Source organism: Nannobrachium achirus, assembly GCF_963921795.1.
Source record: "Nannobrachium achirus genome assembly, chromosome: 10".
Classification (NCBI taxonomy): domain Eukaryota; kingdom Metazoa; phylum Chordata; class Actinopteri; order Myctophiformes; family Myctophidae; genus Nannobrachium; species Nannobrachium achirus.
The window spans coordinates 20,587,658-20,605,894 of NC_137819.1; the positions used below are offsets into that span (position 1 = coordinate 20,587,658).

An 18,237-nucleotide genomic window follows, 5' to 3' on the forward strand; every position below is an offset into this window, starting at 1 on the left:
CTATTGTGAAAATACAGTATACATTTAGGCCGTTTGGAAATAGCCGATCTACATGTTAACGGTGACGCATTGTGAGCTTGTAGATCTGCTGATTTTCAAAAGATGTTTATACGTTTGAAAACTTGAAATGGAACATTCTTTATCATGAGTACTTTTCCTTTTGGTACTTAAAGTACATTTTGATGCCAATGCTTTTGTACTTTTACTCAAGGATATTTTTCATTCTGGACTTTTACTTGTAAGGGTGCACACACACCAAAGTATGGTCGCCAGCGATGAACTCTTTTTGTGTGTGGCTGACTAAAAACGCAGAGAGCACATTCTCTCCCAGAGCCAGTGCCGCGCCTGTCAGTCACTTCCAGAACCGTCTCCATTTCGCCTTCGACTCACCCGATTGGACAGAGGGGGGAAACCAGAATCAGCGTGGAGAATTTATTTGCTCCAGCATAAACGCAAGGTTGGCGCAGCGGCAGCACGCAGATATCCTCTCCAGACATGAAAACGCCCCCTTCCCATTGAAATGCATTGGCGGAACGTGGATTCCACTATCATAGGTACTTTGGTGTGGGTGCAGCCTAACCAAGTATTTCTACATTTTAGTATTGATACTTTTACTTAAGTAAAGAATTTGAGTATTTATTCTACCACTGTCAAAAACAATGGGGCTTCATGGGGTGTGTAATTGATAGAAAATAAGTCATTTTTGGGCTGAACTACACCTTTAACACATGGGCGGCCAAGGTTTATAACATTTATAGCTGTTGCTGGTGCCACCATTGACTTACGTTATGTTTTGATGAGCCCCGCAAGCTTCGTGCGTGTGCACGTGCGTGTCCAGAGAAGATTGAGGAGGTACTCCATTTGTTTACAAACGCTCGCGAAACTCGCGGTAAAAAAATCGCGGTAAATTCGCGGTAAAGTGTCGCCGTGAAAACAATCAGCTCTCTGCCTCCATGGGGCTGTTTTTACCTCATTCTCAGATAAAGCCGTTCTTATGTTTCAAAGTAGAATCTAAAGCCATGTAAAATCCTTCTGTGTGGGGAGAGACAGGGGGCTTCCTGCCCTGGCTGGGTGACGTAATGGATTCAGGGCATGCAAAGGGAAGCTGCGGTCTCGAAAAGTTAACTATTTGTTGACTCGTCCCTCGACGATATAACTTCCTGTGGCAGGGTGACATCTAGTGGCCATAACTCGTCCCTGAACGCGTTTGGCTCCCCAAGTGTTAACATTGAAGTACAGTAATTGAGTATGTGTACTCAGTTACTTTCTTGGCACTCTTATCTATGCAGTGTTTACATTCGCTGGGGAGGCAAACCTACACTTATCCAGAGACATGTGGATTAGATCAGGCCTGTCAACACATGCACACGTACACACACAAACCACGTACACACGCAAGAATGCATGCACGCTTGTCCTGAGGGTACATATGGAACCGGTGGTCCTCGTCACTGACAATTTGACATCTTCCACGGTTTTCATATCAAGGTCCATTATTTATTGGGCATTTGAGCCAAGGACCACCATTTGATGAGCTTTAGCCTCTCAGACCCACAACTTGGAATATCAATATGCCATCACCAAAGCAGTACACCTTGTAGCCCACTGTAACATAACAGCAGTATGAAAAGTTCTCTTTGGAGCTCCTTTAAGACACACCGACTAGCGTAACATCTCACAAACCCGAAATATTAGACAAAACACAACCGCTTCTGTAAAGGAACAGAGTATATTGTTGCTAGTCGGCTTTCGCTGAGAGCCCAAGTACTTGTGGCAATGAACTTCTGTAGTCAATGATATAAGCCGTTGGCTTTGTCAACTCCGATCTAGTCTCTCGTCTAGTCTCTCTCCGTCTCTTGTCTTAGGTGTCGTGACATGCCCCTGAGTCCTGACCCTGCACCATATTGCCTTGTATGGTACGTTCTGTCCATGACAAAAGGCTATATGCTGTGGTAGATCAACACAATGCATAAAAGCAGACCTCCAAGCTCACAACGCGTTGTGCTGTGAGCTTGGAGGTCTGCTATTTTTGGTGCTTGATACCACACTGAACTAAGCATAATCAAGTCAATACTGGAGATGTGGTGTAACGGCATGGATTTCTACACAGAGAGGGCAATTCTTTCAGTATAGAACGCGGCATTCAAGTTCAGGAGAGTTTGGACAAATCAAAAAGGGAAAACATTGTGCAGACACCTCCTTTCTATGGGAATATGCATTTTCCTCCCCTTGCGGTCTCCTGATAGATGGTTTTGCAGCCTATAGTTTTGAAAGAAACCAGTGATTCACTTATTTTTAATGGATGGTGTCAGAGCAGTGAAAAGTGCTGCTTGGTGCAGGGTATTGTACAGGTGTATGCTACTGCATAGTGTTCATTGTATAGGGCTTCATTATGGATGGTGCCTTTTGTGATGTTATTCCTGTACAGTGGTGTAAGTCAGTGGTTCCCAACCTTTTCAGGCCACAACCCCTAAAATAATCGTATTTCAACTGGGGACCCCTCACCCTGACAAGCACTTGGAATTGTAGGAGTTGGCATTACATTTAGTTTGACTCGATCTGTTCCATTGTGAAAAAAGCAGATCTACATGCTCACAACGCCTCGCGTTGCGAGGCGTTGTGAGCATGTAGATCTGCTATTTTGACAATTTCTTCCTCTAATATTTGACAAGTTGACCAATGTTTGACCAGAGGTACTAAAAAGGTATTTAAAGTCCTTATATTGTCACTTTAGAAATGTGCAGATGCCATGTATACATACACTTGTATACTGTATGTTGGTCTGTTTACTGTTGAGTGAGAAAACAATGTTAACATTTAGCTAAACATCTGGGGGCCCCCAAAATAATTTGGGGACCCCTTTGGGGGTCCCGACCCACAGGTTGAGAACCATTGGTGTAAGTAACTAAGTACTTTACCTAGTTCCTTTTTTTCCTGCAGTATTTTCAGTAGCCTACAATTTACAATTTAAGCATTTAGCAGACGCTCTTAATCCAGAGCGACTTACAATAAGCAAGGTAATACATCAGTACATCAACATCAACACATCAAATGGAAAGAAATAGTAGGCACATTTAAGAAAGCAGGTAGACAAAGCACCTATTCAGTAAAAACGTCATAACGAATTATAACATAAATGCGATCTTAATTACTTGTATGGTCATTGGGGGTAGGCAAGTGCTACGGTAAGTGTTGTTATGGGCTAAGGCAGGAAGGTCAAGTCTGAATAGGTGAGTCTTCAGACCACGGCGGAAGCTAGGGAGTGAGTCTGCAGTTCTAAGTTCAACTGGGAGTTTATTCCACTGTTTGGGGGCCAGGAGTGGATCGTTGTCCTGGGTTTTTTAGCGAAGGTTTTGTCAGCATCCCTGCGTTAACGGATCTGAGTGCACAGGTAGGGTAGTAGGGTTCAATCAGGCTTTGAAGGTATGGAGTACTTTTACTTCTACTCCACTACGTCTCAGTGGCAAATGTTGTACAGTATTTTCTGGACTATAAGGCGCACCTGACTATAAGGCGCACTGTCAATGAATGGTCTATTTTCAAACTGTTTTCATATATAAGGCGCACCTGACTATAAGGCGCACATAATAGACGCTACCGTTGCGTTATGCATCCAACAGATGGAGCTGTGCTAAAGGGAATGTCAATGTCAATAAATGATCCATATATAAGGCGCACTGGACTATAAGGCGCACTGTAGTTTTTTGAGAAAATTAAAGGCTTTTAAGTGCGCCTTATAGTCTGGAAAATACGGGTACTTGTAACTCCACTAGTTTTTAGTGAGCTTGTAGATCAGCTATTTTCAAATGGCCGTAATGTATATCTTGGGTTGCTTTGTAACAATAATAATCAAAATCTACAAAGTAACATTTGAAAACCTGTGAAATGGGGACATTCTGATAATGAGTACTTTCTACTTTTGGTACTTCAAGTACAGTTGGATACCAATACTTTTGTATTTTTACTCAATTGCATTTTGAATTATTTTACTTGTAAGGCTGCGTCCACACCAAAGTACCTATGAGAGTGGAATCTCCATTCTGCCAATGCATGCATTTCAATGAGAATGGAGCAGTTTCATGCCAGTAGAGGATTTCTGAAAAAAAGAAGAAAAAAAAACCCGCTCCATTCTCATTGAAACACATTGGCGTAATGGGGAATCCACTCTCAGGGTGCCCTCACACCAAAATACCTAGAGTGGAATCCGCCAATGCATTTCAATGAGAATGGAGTGTTTTTTTGCAGAAATCCTCTACTGGAAAAAAAAACGCTCCATTCTCATTGAAATGCATTGGCGGATTCCACTCTAGGTATTTTGGTGTGAGGGCACCCTCATAGGTTCTTTGGTGTGGGTGCAGCCTAACGAAGTATTTATAGACATTGCGGTATTGATACTTTTACTTAAAGGTGATACACCATGAAATTTCACTTTTCCTATTTTAAAACCTTTTTTTGGGGTCCCACTAGCACCTTCTATCCTCACAAAGTCCCATTTCTGACCGTTGTGTCTTTCTCTGGTTTTGAGAAGGCGAAGGTTAAAAGTATCCTACGGGTTCTCAAAACAGGCTATCCAGATTTGCTGCCGATGATGACGTCATCATCGGCCGTTTTTGAAGAAAAAAAATGTTTTTCAAAAAACGTTTTTTTCTTTCAAAAAGATTTTTTTTTTCAAAAACATTTTTTTTTTTTCAAAAACATTTTTTTGGGGGGGGGGCTTGCGCAATTCAGGCCAAAGGTGGTACTGCAGCTGAAAATGCTCTGAGAGCCATTCAAAAATGAGAGAGGCTCTCTATTCAGGAGTGGTAATTTAGCCTCAAACCTTTTGAAAAACGTTTTTGGGACATAAACAATATGACATAAATACTTTTTAAATGCATGGTGTATCATCTTTAAGTAAAACAATACCACTGTTCCTGTATCTGCTTTATCCTACACACTTCAGTTCTTTTCTTACTCTGTGTCTGTAACTTAACTGCTGTCCTGCCTCTGGCGACTGCATTTTTCCTGTGGCATCAATAATAGGTCTTTGGCGGGTAATAGGCCTACACCAGATGTTGTTGTGGTTGACGAAGAGTCCAGAGACGTGTTTGTTTTAGAGATAGCCTGCACCTTTGACCCTAATGCCCAGAGGAAGCTTTTATGACCAAGGTCATTAAATACCAACCACTTGTACATACTCGGAGCAGGTGATTATTTGGCAGCCTAGGACAGTGGTTCTCAACATTTTCAGACCGATGAGAGCGCAACTCCCAAAATAATCAAATTTGAACTCCATCTTAACTCCATCTATTCCATTGTGAAAATAGCCGATCTGCATGCTCACACGTCACAACGCATTGTGTTGCGAGGCATTGTGAGCATGTAGATAGGATAGCTTTGCTGTTACTACATGTCATTTTTTCGACACCCAACTCTAACCCTTACCCTAAACCTAACCTCCGTGGGGTGAGTCTCTAACCCCCTGGTCGAAATGATGGTCGTTTGAAAGAGTGAGATTTTACCACATAGATCGTCTATTTTCACAATTTCTGCCTCTAACATTTGACAATTTGACCAGTGTTTGACCAGAGGGACTAAAACGTTATTTAAAGTCCTTTAGAAATATGCAGATACCCAGTATGTACTCTTATACTTTATGTTGTCTGTTCACTGTTGAGTGAGAAAACAATGTTAACATTTAGCTAAACATTCTGGGGACCACCTAAAATAATCACAGGTTGAGAATTATTGGCCATACCCACACAGACTAGTTGTTAGATGGTTTCAACTACTTGGGATGCCCAAAAAGGAGGGGAAAAAAATCACACTAATCACACAAAACACTTGGAAAAGACACACAGACATACACACAAAGTCATGGGGCGGTTAGCACCGCTCAAAAAATGGCCTAACTTGTGCCGTCTCTGCTACATATGGCGGAGACGCTGTTACTTATCGCCCCGAAACACGCTCACCCGGGTCGCCACCAGGTATTCCTAAAAGTAAACTCAGTAAAAGAATGCTTGAACCTAACCATATTCCTAACCCTAACCTCAGTAAAACAAACAAGATACAAGAATCGGCACTGGGGGCGAGCGGTACCCATATAGAGTGACATGCTTATAATATCATAGAGACAGGAGTTTGTGAATGTACAGTACCTTTTAATATTTGTGCGAGTGTGTGTGTGCCTGTGCAAGGCATGCATGATATTAAGGCTTCTCCTGTTGTCCGGGACAACTAATATGCACAAGTTCATGTACTTGGACAAGTGGCTCTTGTTTTAACATTTTCTGTGACGCTGTTAGCAGTATTGTGCTGTATGCAGACTGTATTGCCGATGTGCCGTGCGTCGTGTGCATGCTTGCATTCATGTAGAGCAGGGGTCTTCAACAGGGGGTCCGGGACCCCTAGGGGGTCCTCAGAGTTACTACAGGGGGTCCTCCAAATCTTAGTATGATAGAAACCTTTTTTTCTATTTATTTTCTATTAACCACTTGAACCCTAGCGTCCATATTCTGAGAATTTATTAGACAAAAATAGCAGATCTACAAGCTCACAACGCCAACGAGGCGTTGTGAGCTTGTAGATCCGCTATTTTTGGCAAAGAGCTTTGGTGTAGAGGGGAAAAAGAGCAGACTAAGTACAGAGTGAAAGGGCAAGTTTTTTAAGTATTGACGACCGTTCAAGTGGTTAAATATCAGAAAACATGAATCCAAAATACACTGGTGATTGTGCTTTCAAACAATGAAACTATATGGAATCTATGAAAAGGTTGTGGGGGTCCCTGCTTCATCTCTCTCTAAACTAAGGGGTCCTTAGACCTTAGCCTGAAAATATTGAAGACCCCTGATGTGGAGAGAGAGAGAGAGAGAGAGAGAGAGAGAGAGAGAGAGAGAGAGAGAGAGAGAGACGAGAGAGAGAGAAAGAGAGAGAGAAAGAGAGAGAGAGAGAGAGAGAGACGAGAGATTAGAGTCTGGGTCTAATATCATCTCCGCCACATACTTTCACCTAGATGTTTCGTTCGGGTTTCAGTGCAGGTGACAGAAAACAAACAAACATTGAAACCTCGGTGGAAATAAAAAAGGATCACAACAATACCAATTCACCAGAACCGGAACCACTGTCTCTCACATAACCACATGGCGATGCGACACATATGAGCTTGTATATCGGCTGTACTTTCATTAAATGATGATGAGGGTGTCCCCATGAGGACGCCCGGGGTTAACGTGGTTAAAGTTCACGTGCTGGTTGTGATGACAAACAGAGGGGACAGTCATTTGTGATAGCGTGTCATACTTTGGACTTAAACTGGGGATTTAAAGAGCTGCAATTCAACAACAGTACAGCTCCAATGAATTGCTCAACTGCCCATAAATTGTGCTAGAGCTGACAGGGACACAGTCACGTCAGCTCAATGACCACTGGTGGCAAAGTAAATACTGAACTTAAAAAGCAGAGTATGTAACTTTTCCCTGTGTTTGCATAACAAAACAATACACATTTATTTTGTACTCCTCGTCCTCATTGCCCTCTATACCAGTGGTTCTCAAACGTTATTAGCCCCCATAACCCCCATTTGAAAATATGCCATTGACCCCCATAAGACAAGATCCTTATGGCTCTAGCAGTGATTCCCAGCCATTTTAATTTCAAGGACCCCCAGTTTGACATGCATAAGGCTACGGACCCCCATTTAATGGTATTTCTATATCTGAGACCCCAATTTATATTGTAAAATCAATGTTAATGTAACTCTGAGAGTGTATAAATGGAACCAAATGGACCCTCCATTTGGTTCCATTGGAACACTCTCTGAGTGCTAACATCCTGACTTTTAACTGGTGACCCCCTGGAACTCCCCTGGGGATCCATGAGAATCCTTTGAGAACCAATGCTTTTACTGTTTCCTGTCGGGACTCATTTGTGGATTGCAGATACATTTATATAGCCTGGCGGGGCCCGACGCCATACTGCGTTCACTCACTCATTCCTTCCCCAGTATAACGTCTGGCCTTCTGGGTATAGGCAGCGAGTATACTGATTATTTTCTGATCGGGGCCAATCAGTGACTGCTGTCCACACAACAAATGTAGTCATCCTGACAACAAGTGAAAAGCTTTCCCTGATTGGTCCATGTGTAGACGGTGACGTAGATTTTTTTCAAAACAACAATTGCCCTCGCGATGCAACAAGTGTAACAGTTAACGCTCTAACGATAAAACAAGCAATAAGTGCAGTTATGTCAGAGTTGGAATCAATTACAACAATTAAAAAAGAAAACGGGGATGCGCTAGCGGAGTTTATCGGCCGAAAAGATGTGTTTGTTTGCCGTTCTTCCGACTGGCTGAGAGATGTTTTGCTACGCTGATTGGTTAGAGGAGTCTGTCTGTCAAGGCAAGTACTCCCGCCCACTTTTCAAGCTGCCAATAGGCCGAAGGCCAGACGTTATACTGGGGAAGGATGAATGAGTGAGTGAAAGCAGTATGACGTCGGGCCCGCCAGGCTAACATTTATATGGGTCATGAGTAAATGTCAAAACATTAAAAAATATAATATTTCATGAATTATACCAACAAAAAAAACAAAAAAATGTATAAGAAGTAGTGAAAATAGCTCCTGTACAAGCTCAATCCTTGAGCTTGTGACCCCACAACAGCATAATGCCTCTTCGGTCAGAGACCTAACCTTAACATGGGAGTGGATGAGGGTCAACGCATGTTGGTCAGAGACCTAACCTTAACATGGGAGTGGATGAGGGTCAACGCACGTGTCTCTGACTGGACACGCCCAAACAGCACCTGCTGTTAGAGGGAAATGATGATGGTGTGTTATGTAAACACAAGGTAAAGTTACATACGTAAGCCATTTACCATGAGAGGTCGCCTCGTGCCACAACCCTGAAACGGTGGTAAATCAGCCAACAACCCACGACCCTCGAATGGCAAATTGCTTTTCTACCACTTCTACCATATAAATGAAAGAAAACACAGTTGTAACTTGCAAAGGTTATTTAGTTACAATCATGTTACAACTGCAACACAACAGTGGGCGGGGTCCATGAGCCAACTCAAGGTTGTTGACTGATTTACCACTGTTTTAAGCCAATCAGAATCCAGTATCTGAACATGTTACAACAAAAAGTGGTAGAATGTGCCTTTTAGTACAATTTGAAGTACTTTTACGTGTACTGTACTGCTCACTATCTCAGACTGAGGTCTGAGCTTGCATGGGGACCTGATCCAGTCAATGTTTGACATATAAAGCAATAACAAAAGCTCATAAAGAATATGAATGGCCGTGTTAACCATTTACAAGGCAGCTATGTCTCAAACACAGTGGTAATCATTTTGAGTATTGAGTAAAGTTTTTTTTTTTTTTTTTTTTTAAAGCGTATGACTTTCACCCACAACATTTCAAAAGCAAATACTGTACATTTATAGGAAGGGATGTATAAAATATGTAAAAATCTTTTGAAAATAGCAGATGCTTGTAGATCGTCTATTTTCAAATAGTCTAAATGTCTATATGGCTGAAATGGTTACTGTATGTTTTGTGATGATAATCTACAAAGTAACTATATTTGCCTCTGAGATATACTGTAGTGGAGAAGAAGTAAAACTGTAAAAGTACTGACATTTGGAAACTGGCCACTCCGGTAAAGTAAAAATAATTCCAGGGGTGGTCCCTGGAACTAAATATTTTGAGATGGGGGTCCGTGGCCAAATACATATCATTTTGGGGGTCCTTCACATGAAAAGGTTTGAGCACCACTGACATAGTAGTCTCTCAAGAACAGACTAACTGAGCTCCAGTTAAGTGAAAAGGACCTTTTCTTTGACGATGGCTGGCCAGATTGCCGACAGAAACATAGGTTTTTCAAAAAAACCTTAGAAGGATTCAAGAAAGACACTTATAGAATCGGGTCAAAAAAATTCTAATTTTCACGATTTTTCAAAAATAGCAGATCTACAAGCTTGCAGCGCGGCACTCGGTGCCGCGCTGTGAGCTTGTATATCTGCTATTTTTCAATAGTTAAAGCACAAAATAATGATACTCAATAATGTGTACCCGTTCTGAATGGGTTAACTAAAGTACAACTTTGACAGCAAATTTCAACTTTTGTCCAGCAGTATCAATACTTGGACTCAAGTATCCTACTGGGACTGAGCTCTTTGTCCACAACTGCCAGGAACATATGACTAAACATTCTGGGAAGAGCGTCAAACACTGTTTATGATTCCCCCACAAAGATAAAACGCTTGTAATTCCACATGTGCTTTTCCCCAAATGAGGGACAGCACAGCAACATTAACATTCTTCTAGTTGTTAACAGATATAATATCTGTGTTTCTCAAACTTTTTTCAGGGCCCCCAAATGAATATGCATTTGGCCTATTTATACCATATAGCCTATATGTAGGCCTATGGTATATAGCAGGGTCTTCAATGTTGTCAGGCCAAGGACCCCTTAATTGAGAGAGAGATGAAGCAGGGACCCCCACAACCACAACCTTTTTTCATAGATTCCATATAGTTTCATTTTTTGACAGCACAATCATCAGTGTATTTTGGATAAAAGTCAATTTGTGTTTTCAGATATTTAACCACATGAACCGTTAATACTTAATAAACCTGACCTTTCACTCTGTACTTAGTCTGCTCTTTTTCCCCTCTAAACCAAAGCTCTTTGCGTGTGAGGCGTTGTGAACTTGTAGATCAGCTATTTTTGGCTAGAATTCTCCCAATATAGGGTTCACATAAAAAAAAGAGGACCCCCTGTTGAAGACCCCTGGTATATAGGGTTAAAGTGGTTGAACTGATTTGGATGCTAAATTAACTTCTTCGGGGGACCCCCTGGAACCCCCCTCAAGGACCCCTGGGGGTTCCCGGACCCCACGTTGAGAAGCATTGATATAAGTGCTGAAACACCACATTCCTGCTCATATTTATTACTGGTTGTTTATAAGCAAGAGTGCAACTCATGCCCTACACAAGGTTCAATGCTGCCCCCTACTGCTGTTAATATCTATTGTCATGCTGACAATTTAAGCTTAATGGAAGGACAAAAATGCCATAATTGTTTTAAATAAATGTATAAATGAATGAATACATAAATACATACAAACTGCTGAGTCTGTTAGCCTACTCAATGTGTTGCTGGTTGTATTTATTTCAGTTGTTATTCACTTCCCATGTATTTATTTCTGCAATTATTTCCTTATTGAATTATTTATGTTTACAAGCTCACAACACGTCGCAAAGTGACGCGTTATGAGCTTGCTGATCTTCTATTTTCAAATTGCCAAAGAACAGCATAGGGCTGAAGTGGTTAATGTATCTACAGAGTAACTAGTAACTAACGTTTTCAAATAAATGTAGCAGAGTACAAGTGCAATATTTGCCTCTGAGATGTAGTGGAGTAGAAGTAAAATAATTGGTGATTGGAAATACTCCAGCAAAGTAGAAAATACCTCAAAAATCTACATGATTACATTACTTGAGTAATGTGTTTTACGCCACTGATACGTTCCACCACTGCTGACTCTGAGACTTAGTAATAGTAAGTAGTAAATTTCTTGTTTATGTAAGGTGAAACGCTATACTGCCGTTCACAATGGAAACGGGACTCTTATATTTACTCAGAGGAAGAAAGTGAATGAAAAGTCTTCATTGATAACCAGGGTGTATCAAAGTCAAAGCTCACAGGGAAATGATGGGCGGTTTCGACCGCACCGGGTGAGTCCTCCTCAGGGCTAGAAAGGAGAGAAGGAGGATGTAATGTTATAATTAAATCAAAAACAACAACTAATTCTGTATTGCAAACTTCCTTGTTTAAAGGTCCCATAACTAAAGGTCCACATACATTACATGTCTTTTTTTCCCCCAAAAAAATAAAAATAACAAAAATAGCAGATATTTGAGCTTGTAGAATTGCTATTTTTGCTATATTTAAAGACTACATTTTCTATGATTTCAGTTAATTTTGTCAAAATACCATTTCAGTTAAAGAAGATAGCAGGGGCGCTACTGGTATCCCTCAAACCAGCGGTGCTCATGAAAGAGAATACAATGAGCGAAAGAGGACAAAATGTGCCACAGAGGCACAAAAATCCAGGTCCAGGCACTCAGGTGGATTTAGAAATAAAAGCAGCAAGAGCTGCAATAAAAGGCCTTTATTCAACAGGCTAGAACATTAAAATACACCAACACGTTTCGGCAAACACCTTCTTCGGGGTGTTACTGAACAAAGACAAGGCCTAATTATAGGCCTACCAGATGTGTCCACAGTGAGCAGCCTACAGGCCCCCTGACGTTGTCTACAAATGAATGAAAGCACAAAAACAGCCTGTTAAAAAACTTTACCATGGTTATAGAGGATTAAAGGGCATCATTAGGACTAGTGTACTATACAACAGTTAAAAAAATCAAAGTGAGTCATAAGTTACAGATACACCAGTTTCTTAAATCAGCTTTAACTCTTTAGCTTTAAACCAAGGACCATTTCAGTTATTTATTGCTTTTTTGTAAAGCCACATTTTGTATAAATGTTTTTCTGTTAACTAAGAGGTTTCCAATTTTAGTTATTTCATTGCAATGAACTAAACCAGTGGTTCTCAACCTGTGTTGGGCAACGGATATTCCTAGTGGTTTATTTTTGTATCTTTTCATGCATTGATTGATACTGTAGTAGTACAGTAGGTAGACATGAAACATGGAGAGAGAGATGTGTGTGTGTGTGTGTGTGTGTGTGTGTGTGTGTGTGTGTGTGTGTGTGTGGGGGGGGGGGGGGGGTGACATGCAGCAAAGGCCATCAGGAATCGGGAATGGCACTCGAACCTGCGATGTGCTGTCAGGCTACATAGGAGCCTAGGTGCCTGGACCGCTAGGCCAGCAACACTAAGATTAAGATTATTTTTTTTATTTTTTTTATTTAAACTTTGAAAATGTATGTAGTTGTCATTGTGATACCGATAAACAGAAAGTTAGGAACTCAAAATGTTTGAGAGAAGAGAACCTAACAGAACCAAACCAAACTTGTTGTCTTCTTTAAGATGCAGACCGGTTCCATCCCAGACCTGGTGGCCCCGCCCCCGGTGCCGCCCAGCTCTCCCGTGCCGTCCCCTCCTCGCTCCCCGGGAGGCCTCTCCCCGCCTGCGGCCCCCGTGATGCGGCGCTCGGCGGCCACGCGTCACCTCAAGCACCTGGACCCCTGGAGGAGACACAGCTGGGAGCCCGGGGCCGTGCCGGGGCCGCAGCACCTCGAGGCGCCCTGCGACGCCGACAACCGCAGGTAGGTTTTGTGTGTCCCGATGTGGTACGACAGGTGGACCCGAATGCGGAAACCAAGGGGGAGTTTTCTGAAAAACCTATGTTTCTATATCTGTGGTGCTCAAACATTTTCATGTCAAGGAACCCCAAAAATGATGAGTATTTGGCCATGGACCCCCATCTTAAAGTATGTTGTTCCAGGGACTCCGCAAAAGCAAAGATAGGAGTTAAAAACATTTTTTAATGCTTTAAAATAATACATATTCAGAGATTCGCTTTGAATTCAAAAATAGCAGATTTACAAGCTCAAAGCGCGGCACCGATTGTCACGCTATGAGCTTGTATATCTGCTATTTTGACTAGCCAAAGTATTAAAAATGATGGTTAAAGTGCCAAACACATGTTTCATGAAACACTAACTTCAGAGATCTGCTATTTTTGATAAATCTTGAAATCTTTGAATACACATTTCAAGCAGAACATTTTAACTCAAACCTTTGTCCGTGGAACAAAGTATTTTGAGATGGGGGTCGCCGGCAAATAATATAATGCATATAATTTTGGTGATACTTGACACAGCTTATATAGCAACATATCGTCACTGTCGGGCAGAAACCTATCAAACCTTGTATCTCCAAGTTTCAAATGTGCAAGTTTTTTCGTAAAGTAAAGCCCCTCTTCATCATCATAAGACTGTCGCACAAAAGTAGTGAAAACAGCAGATCTACAAGCACACAAAGCCTCGCGGTGTGAGGCGTTGTGTGCTTGTAGATCGGCAATTTTCACTCGTTTAAATCATTTTTTTAAATGAAAAATACAAAACTAACGGTTTTGTTCTGAGCAGTTTCCACCCGACAATGATGATTTTTTTTTTAGAAAACAGTTTTTTTGAGTCGGCCTCAGGTCTTAACACCCTTCTTGTGGTTGTGGTGTGTGTGTGTGTGTGTGTGTGTGTGTGTGTGTGTGTGTGTGTGTGTGTGTGTGTGTGTGTGTGTGTGTGTGTGTGTGTGTGTGTGTGTGTGTGTGTGTGTGTGTGTGTGTGTGTGTGTGTGTGTGTGTGTGTGTGTGTGTGTGTGTGTGTGCGTGCGTGCGTGCGTGCGTGTCAGTGTGAGTCTGGAGAACCTGGACCCAGAGGAGATGGAGAAGGTGATGGGCTCCATGCTGGGAGCAGGGAGGAGGACCCGGGGTCTGCTGCCCTCACAGGAGGGCTCCTTATCCTCCCTGACGGAGGAGGACACCACCATGGACCCCCAGCTCTACTCCAGGATGGAGGTGAGGAGACACCTCCATTAAACCCCCTCTACCGCAGCAGCAAGCACATTTAACACCTGTTTCTGTTAAACAAAATGTATTTATGATATATATTGTTATTATACACTACAGTATGTTACTATTACTATTGTCGCTGTTGGGAATCTGAATTCTTCAAGCGTCCCGCTAGCCAATCACAGCAAATGGGACCCTGGGTGTACAACAAACTTTGAGCCATTTGTGCAGAGATGTAGGTCATATCTAGGCCAGATGTTAGGCCACACTTCAGTTTACTTTAAGCCCTGGACATACCCCGGACATTTTTTAACAAGTTTTTCCCTTTGGTTTTTGACCGGACAAAGCCAGATTTTGGAGCAATAGCTCCTGTTCCAGGAGCACCGCTCAAAAATGATAAATCATCATCAATTTGATTTCCTACTCTACATTGTGAGTCTTTAAATATATTCTATTAAAGTGAAAGTGCTGTCTGTGGGTTTCATAAATATTGAACCAGTGACAAGTATCAACAATTGCTTGTAACTCAATAACTACATTGGAACCAGTGGCCCAAAGGTAATATTTATTTTTCTATCTTCTGAAAAGTAACTGCTTTGGATATGAAAGGTTTTCACCAGACAGGGACGATATATTACTTACTTAATTTGTTATCTTTCAAGGTTATATTTTTCTATAACCATTCCAGATAAATGGAACGAACGAGCGATCGATCGATCAATCCCCGTATATGATACACATATACAGTATTAACGATGTACTCAATTACGCACTTGGGGTGACAGGGCCTTCTCAGTTGCAGCCCCCACCCTCTGGAACCCACACCCACCTCATATAAAAGAAGCCCCCACCCTTAACGTGTTCAAAGCCTGCCTCAAAACCCACCTTTTCAGACTTGCTTTCCCTACCTAACTTTACTCCACCCTCCCTTCAGTTTTTAATTGTATTCTTTGTGTGCCCCAGTTAATGTACTTTTTTGATTTTATCCTTTTAACTTTGTCCTAATAAAGTTGTTTTTATTTTGTTTTGTAAAGCGACTTTGACTATACCTTGAAAAGCGCTATATAAGTTCGATGTATTATTATTATTATTATTGTTATTATTATTATTATTACGTATACTGCATGCTGATCAATATATGACTGTGTTTCATTCAGCTGGGCTGGAGTTCGTCGGCCCCCAGCCTCAATGTGGACCCCACGGCCTCGGACGGGTCCCGGCGACGGCCCCGCCCCCGCTCACAATGCTACGGTAGGACGCTCGTCTCACAATAAGGAAATCGGGCTGCTGCCTTACTTTCTTCACAAGTCTGTTCCATTTAGTGTAGCACAGTGGTTGTCAAACCTTAATTTCAAGGACCCCCGTAACTTTGAGAGTGAACAAATGGAACCATTCATGGAACCAGGGACCCTCTCAAGGAACCATGAGGGTCCCTGGACCACAATTTGAGACCCATGTGGATGTGGTTTCCAGTGAGCCAACATGGACTACAGTATATCAGCACCCTGACTCTGTTTGACCAGAATGGAACAGAGACTTCATTAGTAGCATTCCTTCTACAACTATGAGGGAAGTAAGGAAGAAGCCCAATTTATTTCCAATATGCCTGCTGTGCATAGAGCCTATTCTAATTAGTATTATAAGATGATGATGGTGACCACCACATACCAATGAAGACTCACTGTTGAAAGCATATATTCACTCCCTCATGTTGTGATTTTAATATTAATGTCAATGGATTCACATCTTGGTTGGACGGGTTAGAGAAGTGATAAAATATCTGGCACACCTGGGCTGGCTTCAGGGAACCACAATGAGAAACCAAGACCTTTTTGTCAATTCTATCTTTTCTAACTGCAGCCAGTTTCACTCTTTACATTTGAATATGTATTGTGTTCAAGTGCACATTTTGGCCTGAAGATGGTGCTAGAGGACAGGCCATAGTGGTTGATCTGGGGAGGTGAAGGTGGGCAGTAAATTCCATGACAATCCAGCCACTGTTGTTCAACATATTGTCACTGTCAGGCATAAACCCTGTACATATTTCATATTTTCTTTATGTTTTACATAAATGACTGGCCCATTTTATACTCTTCTGTTTGACAGTGTCATGCAGAAGTATCAGAAATAAGACAAATCTTGAAATGGACATTTCTGAAAATATTCCCCTATAATAGCATGGCCAAAATTTGCCAGATTGAAAGTGGTTAAGTGTGTCTGTGGGTTATATAAACCCAGACAGCACAGCGACTTAATGCCGATGCTTATTTGAACAATCTAGGCGCTATGTAGCGTCGGGAGCGTTTGCTCATTGAGAAGATGCATTTGCGACGTCGCTTGCCAATTAAGGCTCCTCGCTCGCGCAGCATCGGCAAGCGACGTTGCAAATGCATCTTCCCAATGAGCAAACGCTCCCGACGCTACACAGTGCCCGCATTGCTATAGGCATCGGCGTTAAGTCGCTGTGCTGTAAGGGAATATTGATACTAAAGACTGACTGACTGACTGACTGACTGACTAAGTCCCCCTGCTGGCCCAACTGGGTGACACACATGACACATAAACCTGACCTAGACTGTAATCTCCGGTCCAGTACGTTCTCATTTCCTATAGATCACACATACCCTATGACTAACCTAATTATCTTGTACGCGGTATGCGTTCTCTCTCCTGATTGGATGAAATTGGTATCCTGACCTGAAAATGTATGTTCTGTTTACTAAAAAGAGACGGGGAAACCCCCTGTTGGTGAGCAAGCACTCTGTGTGGTCACTGGTTCCCAACCTTCCTTCCCCCCCTTGACCCCCCTTTCATCTGACAAAAGATAAGACCCCTCCCCAACACACACACACACGCACACCGTACGCACATGCACACGCGCGCGCGCACACACACACACACACACACACACGCACATACCAGCGAAACACATAACCAACACAGTTACAGTATGTCTTGTGAACTTGACTATTAAGCCTCATCTCTCTTTCAGTTTGTGTCACACCTACCTTGTGTGTGTGTGTGTGTGTGTGTGTGTGTGTGTGTGTGTGTGTGTGTGTGTGTGTGTGTGTGTGTGTGTGTGTGTGTACGTGTGTGCGTGCGTGCGTGCGTGCGTGCGTGCGTGTGTGTGTGCGTGTGTGCGTGCGTGCGTGCGTGCGTGCGTGTGTGCGTGCGTGCGTGCGTTACTATACTGGTGAGGGTTATACAGTATGTCCCCACAAGTACTGTATAACAGAAACAGTTATTTTCTTGGGCCTCACAAGAGAAATGGTTGTGTCATGTTTACTGTTACAGTAGGTTCACAATTAGATACATATAGACAGATCTATTTGTCCTTGCGGACATTTATTTTGCACCAAGCGGTCATCAGGATACAACAAATCACAAGTTCACAACACATACTGTAGATACGCAAATACATAGACAGATCACACAATACATTGACAATACTACACAGCTCCTCTCTTACGGAGAGCAAAATAAAATAGGCTACCAGTCATAGTTCAAGACACATCACATTACACATTTTATGTGCTGAACTGAGAATTAGGAAAACATTCAGGATAGGTTGGAGTTAGGATTAGATATTTAGAGGTTAGATTTATGTCTCTATAGAGTTATGTCTGATGTTACTTAGTTGCGCGACCTGTCGTGCACCGGAAAATAGCCGATGCGGCGTGCCGTGAGCTTGTAGATCTGCTATTTTGGGGATATTCT

At 42.2% G+C, this 18,237-nt stretch overlaps 1 protein-coding gene across 1 annotated transcript in view; it reads left to right on the forward strand.

Moving 5' to 3' along the window:
* arhgef2a (Rho guanine nucleotide exchange factor (GEF) 2a) overlaps positions 1–18,237 on the forward strand; it is a 92,290-nt gene that overhangs the window by 11,301 nt on the left and 62,752 nt on the right. The window contains exons 2-4 of the mRNA XM_080735809.1: positions 13,038–13,276; positions 14,361–14,526; positions 15,678–15,771. Coding sequence (XP_080591935.1) covers positions 13,038–13,276; positions 14,361–14,526; positions 15,678–15,771 — 499 coding nt within the window. The remainder of the gene's footprint in view (positions 1–13,037; positions 13,277–14,360; positions 14,527–15,677; positions 15,772–18,237) is intronic.